General features: G+C 35.3%; 1 protein-coding gene across 2 annotated transcripts; it reads right to left on the bottom strand.

Moving 5' to 3' along the window:
• Positions 1 to 883: 883 nt before the first annotated feature.
• On the bottom strand, positions 884 to 7,916 carry LOC120267057 (RNA-binding protein 24-like). Of its 2 annotated transcripts, XM_039274738.1 has the most exons (8): positions 7,271 to 7,916; positions 7,002 to 7,125; positions 5,736 to 5,865; positions 2,277 to 2,313; positions 1,938 to 2,172; positions 1,535 to 1,662; positions 1,365 to 1,459; positions 884 to 1,280 (listed from the first exon to the last, which is right to left on the bottom strand). In XM_039274738.1, exons 1-6 carry the CDS (start codon positions 7,490 to 7,492, stop codon positions 1,562 to 1,564), a joined length of 849 nt encoding a protein of 282 aa, XP_039130672.1. In that variant the 5' UTR covers positions 7,493 to 7,916; the 3' UTR covers positions 884 to 1,280; positions 1,365 to 1,459; positions 1,535 to 1,561. The 2 variants fall into 2 exon arrangements, with proteins under 2 accessions (XP_039130672.1, XP_039130673.1); XM_039274739.1 differs by lacking the exons at positions 884 to 1,280; positions 1,365 to 1,459 and having other exon boundaries at positions 1,579 to 1,662; positions 1,902 to 2,172.
• Positions 7,917 to 9,154: the final 1,238 nt, after the last annotated feature.

Below are 9,154 nucleotides of genomic sequence, written 5' to 3'. Positions count from 1 at the left end.
GTGTAATTAATGAACAGATTTTCAATAACAATTCATTCTGCTATTGAATGAATGCCAAGAGATGCAGAAAGCATTCAACACTATTCAATCAGTCCTTGCTTTATCAACTTTGCTGCCTGTTCTATAGGATAGACATCTCAAAAAACATTTAGGTTCATTTCTATATCTTGCTGCACATGCATCTGACCATGTTCGATATTGTTTAAAAAAAGTTTGCCTCTGAGTTTGTGACAATAATAACATTACTTCTATTATTTCCTCCTTTTTCTTGGCTACCAGAGCTATGTTTACAAATGGAGGAAATTGGATGGCAGCAAACTACTTGCTAACTTCCCTCGAGCAATACGGTTTGTTCCAATAGTCTTTTGGGGGAGATTCGGGTAATCAGTTGTTAGCTTTTGAAAGTTTCCTCATGTTTTCATTTCCCTGTGCTAAAACCTCCACAACCTTTCAATTTTATTTGTTAAAAAGCAAATCCATGGAAAAATGGCTCAAAGTTCGTATCGAACATGTAAACGAAGTTCATGAACTGTTTATTGTTGCCTTACGAGATATCTTTGAGAAGTTCTATGAGATGTGAAACTTCTACAATTCCGCACATATCTGCTGTTAAATTGGTCATGCCAGCGTTTGTGTTTAATCATGAAAACTTTGCTCTTTTACTTTATTATGCTTATCAATGAAACTTAGCCTCCTTTTTCTCTTGTTTTTTTTTTTCCTGATTTTTGCCTGGATGAACCTTTCTGAATTATTTGCCGACAATGATACAGAAAACAAACACATCATAATAAAGACGGACCCCAATTGAAAAAGACAGAAAATTATGTACACATTCAAATGTTGAATTTTTATTAGATTAGCCAAAACTGACAGCAGATCAGCATTGAAAGCTAATAACAGGATGAGAATGCATTGGCAATCAACAGTTTAATGATAGACACCATCATTTGGTATTTATTTACAAGGCTAATCTTAAACACAAGAAAAAATAAACATAAGAACTCCACAAATATAGAGCTCAGATCTGGAGTTTGAAAGAATCAAGTTGATTCTATAACTTGACTGACACTAATTTCTACAGGTTGTCGGATTCCAACTCCGGCATCCATCAGTCCATGCTCGACCAGGCATCATCGCACGCATGATAGAGCATGAGAATCTACAGACACTTGACAGCAGTGGAACAAGAGCATTCCAGCTCTTGTGCTTCCAGCTCCATCCACTGGAGTTAACTGGAAGATGACACTCTGATATCTCTAGTGACCATGACTATGGACAACCTGAAATTTTTTTAAAATGAACAGTTAGGCCAAAGATTACCAATGAGTTAAGTATGCCATTGAAGGAATGAAAATGAAACTCACCTTAAGAATGCAAAGATGATAGTTTGCAAGGCAAGACAAGCAGGCTACGCGGGTGTAGTGCTGCTTTCCTTAGTCCTGCTGCAATCTAAGGATTCCTGTGATCATAGAAATGGAACAAATATAATCGATGAAGATGAAGACAAAAAGAATTATCCAGGAGAAAGTTATACCCCAAGAGTTTTTTTCATTCATTCCTTTCAACTTGCTGTTTGGTCTGAACCACTGCCTTGGGTGAACTGGGGTGAATGAGCAGGACCTAGGAACTGAGGTTGAGCGGGAAACGGCCCGGCTGCTAACCCTGGATAAACAAAATCATCATGAGTTAAAATATCGTCAGCAATTCAACTGAACATGTAGAATTATTCAATCAATTTTATACACTATGAATAACAGAAATAGCATTGCCATAAGATACCAACAGCAACATACTCCGGAATCCATTTGTGACTATCTCTCCTATGTCATCTACTTATGGCAATGTCCAAAAATCTATCGAATAATTATAAGAACTTGAACAACCAAGAAACAAAAACCAACCAAAAAAGAAATGAATTTCCTATACAGAAAGTTTGCCTGCATGATAAGCTGGAATTGCAGGCACAGGTGCAGCTGTAGCCCCAGAAACATTCGGTCCGGCAATCTGTACAAGATGATGACCTGGCATCGTGTAACCCTGAACTGCAGCATATCCATGTCCAGGGGGGAGGGCATGACCCATCTGGCTGATTGGGTAGTTTGTCGGATTTATTGTTCCAGGAATACCATACACTTGTATGTATTGTTGCCCAGTATATGGGGTATATACATTCTGCAGATAAAAAGACACCAATGAATTCAGACATCAACAGCTTCCTAGTTAAGTACTTCAAACTTCAAAGAAAATAGATAAGCATCAACAACAGATGGTCTTACTTGAGGATAAACATATTCAGGACCATATGATGTGTACCTGCATGCCAACAGCAGTAAAGTCTAAGATACTTATCTGGTTCTTTATATGCAGTTTACAAAGAAATAAATTATAGAGCGCATACTAAATGAAGGAACAAACTTGCTGAGAAGAAGACAAAGAACAGAAGATATGAAGGCATAATTGAGTTGTTGTGAAAATATTTGTTCAACTCCCAATTTTCTATCTCGACTTTCAGAAAATGCTTGTTGTTTTGTGCTTTTAAAATGCATGTATGAGTGGGCATTTCAATCAGTCTGAAGTTATAATCTAAACAACATCCAAACATAGATATTGGCATCACTTAAATACTCCACCATCAGTGAGTTTTTAATAGGTGATAATGGTCATTAAATATAATTAATTCAAGATTTTACCAAATTCAAATCTAGAATATAATTTATTAAATCGTTACTTATGCATAAATAATATGAATACTTTATCAAACAAATATATATCTATATATATATATATTAGCAATTATACACAGACAACTTTCTGTTTGCATGAGATATAGTAGTGGGTTTGATATGATACTAATTGATAATTATCGATATTATCAATTAATATATTTAAAAATTAATAATATGATGAGTTCAGATCATTCCATGTCGCAATTTATGAAAATTAAAAATCAAATCACCAGAAAAGCAAATTGGAACCGGAGTATTGTTTTGAACCAAAATGAATAAGATAGGTCCAGTCCGTTAATTCGGTTTAAACCTAACAATACACGCTCCTAAATAGATGGTTATTTCAATTATTTTGAAAAATAAATTTTAGAAACAAAAGTGAAAGATGAAATTGTTATCAAACATAATCACCCCATATTTTTCATTAGTCATTCCAATCAAATACATATTTTTTTCATGACTCAACCAACCCTGATATATCTGTTTTACCCCTTAGAGAATTTTTTTTAACCCCTTGTAGTCAATATTGAAACTAAATGGGCAAAGAAACTAATAAATTAAAATGTTTCACTTGACCAAAACCTCTCTCCATTCTTTCACCTACCCAAAAATTTCTGGGTTTTAAATCCACTAACTTTTTAATCCATTTTGTTTTTTAAATTTAATTATAATTATTAAAACTACTTCTTTATCCTTTCACCTACTTCACTCCCCCTCTCAAGCTCACACGCGGATGGCCGGCCCCTTTAGCTCGCCGCTCGACCCAACCTGCAGTGAGCTCCTTGGGCTGGGGCTAAGGTGAGCTCATCCCGGGTTAGCAAGTTCCACAAGGCAGAGGGAAGCCACCCCACCCCAAAAGGCCAGCCTTGGGATCTCCCTAAGGTGGGGTCGAGCTCGCCTTGGCCAGGCAGGTTCCCAAGGCCTGAGGGAGTCCACCCTACCTCAAGGAGCTTCCTGGGGCGGGACCGAGCTCACCCTAACTCAATGGGTCCCTAGTGCCAGGGAAGCTTGCCTCACCCTGAGAGCTAACTTAGCCAAGGCAATGTCAGCCCAATAAGTTCTATGGGCTATGCGAGCTCAGCCCACCGCATGGAGCTCCCAGTCGCCAGGCGAGCTTGCTGACCTCGGGGTGAGCTTACCAAGGCCAAGCCCACATTGAGCGAGCTCCGCTCACCCTGACTCGATGGGTCCCTAGTGCCGGGGAAGCTTGCCTACCCCTGAGAGCTATCTCAGCCAAGGCCAATAAGTTCTATGGGCTATGCGAGCTCAGCCCACCGCATGGAGCTCCCAGTCGCCAGGCGAGCTTGCTGACCTCAGGGTGAGCTTACCAAGGCCAAGCCCACATTGAGCGAGCTCCCCCATCCAATGGGAGCTCATGCTGGTCAGGTGAGCCCAACAAGCTAGACAGACTGGCCACAGCAAGTTCACCGGGGAAAATGAAGACCAAAAAATAAATAGATAAAAAGAACAAAATGATAATTTATTCATAGAGGAATGTTTGAAGTAGACGCTTGAAGTGAAGCAACAGGGAGTTATTGGTAACGACCGAACTTCAAGGGCTTGGAATTCTTTTTGAAAGTTACCAAGAACCTCCAAGTCAATTTTCCTAACTTTAACCTTTATAATCCATTTTTCTTATATTGGTCTAGGTATTCATGAGTTATAGAAGGAAATGCGCAAATTTCTCAAATATATTTGTTATTCTTTCAAATATCATTATACACATGAATAAAGCAAAGTGTTATGAAAATAAATTGTACCATTGAAAATAATATACATGCATGCATATATGTACATAAAATCTACGCCGGTTTGTTACAAAGATAGACTTTTTTAACCTTAATGAAGATAAAATTTAAATACATTGTCAAGTTAAGATTTGCAAAAATAGAAAGTAGATAAATATTGAAATATTCTCTATTTCCTACGGTTGTGCTTCAAAATAAAAAATAGAAAAATATATTTATTACAAAATAATTAATCAAGACAGGTTTTCACTTATCATAATCAAACTATAAATGTTTGTTTATATATCTATACAGTCAATATTGAAAAAAAAAAATGTTAAAAAATAATAACTTTAGCCCTTGTATGAATCTGCAAGGTATATAAGTAAATGCAGTTTTCATGTAGGTGCATACGCAAAAATCTACTTTTATAGGTACATATATAGGCAGAATTTCCTTGTCTATTCACTAGTGTTTGAAGATGCCTTCATGCAAATGAATACAGTAAAATGAGATGTACAAAGAAGATACTCAAAGAGGAAAAAAAAAAAGTAGAAATTGATCAAACATAAGGAAAATATCAAGACCTATGCGTATTAACATGTTTACCCTTGATAAACATAGAATTTGATCATTTAATATTAATCACTATGAAGTTTGAAAAAGAAAATGTACTAATTCATATATAACAAATAATAAATAATAAAGAGATATTGAGATGTTTCCCAAAAAGAAAATCCTCACCATATGACTCTCCAAAATTGAAGCTTCAGAACTCCTTAGAAAAGTGCAACATTTTTTTAAAATGGTTATTTACAATATAAAAATGATAATAATAAAATGAGTTGTGTTCCATTGAAATTGTTTTCTAAAAATAGGATGCAAACATGTTTGTCAAAAATTGTCAGTTCCAAATGCAACAAAAAAAAAAAGGCTACCAGATCTTATCGAAAAACCAACTAGCTGAGAACAAACCAAAATTTCTTCATGTTTTGAGTCTCAGAACACTGAGACACTCACAATTTGGGAAAAACAATTCACCAACACCTCCATGTGTTTGATAGTAGTAGTTATGCCTATACATGTTTTCATGTCTGTCTGCTAATTTATCTTGTCTGTAACTATCATGCCTCAAAAGACAGTAAATTGCTCAAAACAGTAGATACATTAGCAATATTAATCAAGCCTGTAATAATTTGAAATCAATATTCATCAATATTCACCTAAAGTTTAAGATTGAAAGTTCATTAAGCAATCATTGCATATAAAAGATTCAACTCACCCATATTGTGGATAGGCAAACCCTTGCTGATAGTTGTAAGGAATTGGTTGATTATAAGAGGGGCTTCCAACATAAGCACCTCGCACAACCGGGATAGCTCCATAGTAGGGGCCAGTCGACCTCACTTGTGCTACAAAAGAACAAAACAATACAAGAAAGATTCGCATCAGGAGCATACCACACCCAAAATGGAGATAATTCAGTTTCTTCATATTTAATCTTCTATAATTTAACTTGAATGCCAGAAATAGCATTACATCGCATACACATGCAAGCATTAGCTACATTTACGTAAAAATGTCAGTTTACAATGTGGAGTTAAATAAACAATGGACAAAAACTATTTGCATCAGAAGAATAAGAAGCAGATGCTCGGAGGGGAGATGATTCAGTTGCTTCACATTATAATCTTCCATAATATAGCTTAATGCCAAAATATCATTACAGCACACGAAGATGTAAGTCTAACTGTATAACCAAATTTAGTTGAAATCATTCAGTCTCTCCATGTTTTAATCTACTAAAAGATAACTTGATGCCAAAATAGCATTACAGCACAAGAAGATGTAAGCAAAACCACATTTAGTGGAAATCATTCAGCTTCTTCATGTTTTAATCCTCTATAAGATAACTTAATGCCAAATAGCATTACAGCACATGAAAAGATGTAAGTAAAACCACATTTTGTGGAAATCATTCGGTTTCTTCATGTTTTAATCTTCTATAAGATAACTCAATGACAAAATCGCATTACATCACATGAGCATGCAAGCATGGCCACATTTACATAAATATGCCTGTTTTGCAATGCAGAGTTAGATGAGTAATGAACAACAACTAGTTGCATCAGAAGAATAAGCCGTACACGCCAGAGCAGAGAAGATTCAGTTTTTTCATGTAATAATCTTCCCCAATATAAATTAATGCAAAAAAGAGAGCTACAGCACATGAAGATGCAAGTATTATCACATTTGCGTAAACATCTTGAATTGCAATGTAATGTTAGATACCCACAAACAACAACTATACGCATCAGACGATCAGGTTGTTCATGGTTTAACCTTCTACAAAATAACTAAATGCCAGAAATAGCAGTACGCCCATGACCATGCAAGAATGACCACATTTATGTAGATATGACAAATTGCAATGGAAAGTTACTAAACAAGCAATTAACAGAAAATACAAACAGCTAAACAAAGATGTTTGAAAAGCAGCAACAAGAGCCATGAATGGATGCAATGGAGAACAGAGAGAGGAACACACAATAAGGAAGAGGGGGCCGAGGTCTCCCCAATGAAGCCAAGTTGCAATTCGCCCGGCGGCCATCAATGATGGGACTGGGATCCACACAAGCTCTCCTTGCTGATTCAGGGTCACTGAAAGTCACCTAAAACCCTCCGCACAAAGCATCAAAATAGAATAAAAAATCAATCAAACTATTTGGTTCAACAACCTAAAAAGACAGCTTTTTGTTTTTCTTCAATCCATCAATAAAACCATTGAAAATCCAAATTTTTGGAAGAGATACTCACAAAACCATATCCTTTTGACCGGCCGGTGTTCTTGTCCGTGATGACGACGGCCTCAAGGATATCTCCGAATTGCTCGAAGTGCCGCCGTAACGTGTCGCTCTGCGTCTCCCAAGCCAGCCCGCCGACGAACACCTTGGTGAAGGTCGTATCCCCGAACGGAGAATTCAGGAAATGAAGCCCAGAGCCCGATCCCGGGCCAGGGATCGGGCGATGAAAAGCCATCGCCTTTCACCTTGAAAAACACCTAAAAAACCAAACCCTAGCACTCCAACAACTAAACCCTTTGCTGGCACTACCAGAAAAACAAAGCAAGCCTTGATTCGATTGGCAACACCTTTAAATCAAATCCAGCTCAAAGATACCCTGAGAGGCCCAGGAACAGGCTGATGTTTGGGTTGAAATTGGAAACCCTAGGAGGCATAAAAATCAAACCTTTTCATGAAGGATTGGCTCAAATTGGAAGTGATTTTTGGTGGAAATCAATGGAATATAGCATAGAATTGCTGCAAAATTTGATCTTTTTCCTCAGGGATGCGTTGGGATCTCTTTAAAAGTTAAGAGAAAAGGAGAGATTGGAAGATGATTTGGAGGAGACACTCGAGGGAGCACTTTGGGGCATTCTCAAAGAAAGCAAAGAGGGAGAGCATGTAAAACTGGAAAAAGAAATAAAAAAAGAAATGGGACCCCTTCTATATCCCCCTCCTCTTTCTTATTATTATCATAATTTTTAAAAATTAAAAAAAATTAAAATATTTTTTTCTCAAGTAATTGTTAATTGAGCCAAATTATTTTGTTAAGCAATTATTAAATGAGCCAACCACTTGTTAATTTTTTGCCACCAGATTCCTTTGCAGATTCCTGTATAAATTGTTTATATCCTATTTATAAAAAAAAAAATTTAAATCTTAATTCACACAGGAGAGATACAGCAAGATTGTTGTGCATTGAAATATTACTTTCATGTCTACATATATATAATTATTAAGTGAAGCTCATTCAATTCATACTTGATGTTTTCAATTTATTCTTACTTTTAAAATTATAATAATTGTGTGAGAACAAAAACTGCTTGAAGAGGAGTGGTTTGTTTTAGGTGGATCAATGGATTTTTTGAATATTTTATTGGATTATAAAAATTGATTAATTATATTATTGGATTCCTTTTAGCCCTGACTTAATCTTTTGTCTTCTTAATAGGTGCCATATGTGTGCCATATGAGCGTTAATATGTATATAAAGAAAATATTAGAGTATTTATAATTAATGCATTTAAATTTTATTACGGAAGTGTCCAACAATGTGAATTGTGGAACTTGGAAATTTATAATATCTCTTAATTTCTTCAATTAAGTTTGTCACAATCAATAGGAGAAAATGTGTTAGTGGGCCTATAAATGTGAAGTGAAATAGAGTTTTGCATAGTGTGAATGGCGGACAAGTTGAACTTTGTATAGTTCTACTTAATTAGGTGCCCTCAAAGTCTTATAATTGAGTTTGTTGAACTCCCAAATAATCCAAAAGATTAATAACAATATTAAATAAATTAATCATTAACAAATGTAATAAATGTAATTTGCCATTTTATGATCGAAAGGGTTGATCAAATGGTAAAAAGCCATAAGAGATCTTACATCTTATAAGACTCAGTATTTTATTTTGGACTAGTTTCCAAAAAATTATAACTCTTATTAAACCATTAAGTTAGAAATTTAATATATATATATATATATATATAGCATTTTATGAAAAATCACTTCATATATTCATATTATGAAAATATGTATTGTTTATTTATTTTTATTTATCAAATAATGTTTTTGCTGAGTTGATATTATCAATAATAATTTAAGTAAATTAAATTTAAAAAAATTCATATTTTTAACT

Source organism: Dioscorea cayenensis, chromosome 8, assembly GCF_009730915.1.
Source record: "Dioscorea cayenensis subsp. rotundata cultivar TDr96_F1 chromosome 8, TDr96_F1_v2_PseudoChromosome.rev07_lg8_w22 25.fasta, whole genome shotgun sequence".
Lineage (NCBI taxonomy): Eukaryota > Viridiplantae > Streptophyta > Magnoliopsida > Dioscoreales > Dioscoreaceae > Dioscorea > Dioscorea cayenensis.
The sequence above is the reverse complement of the archived record's forward strand: the minus strand, read 5'-3'. Positions and strand labels throughout refer to the sequence as shown.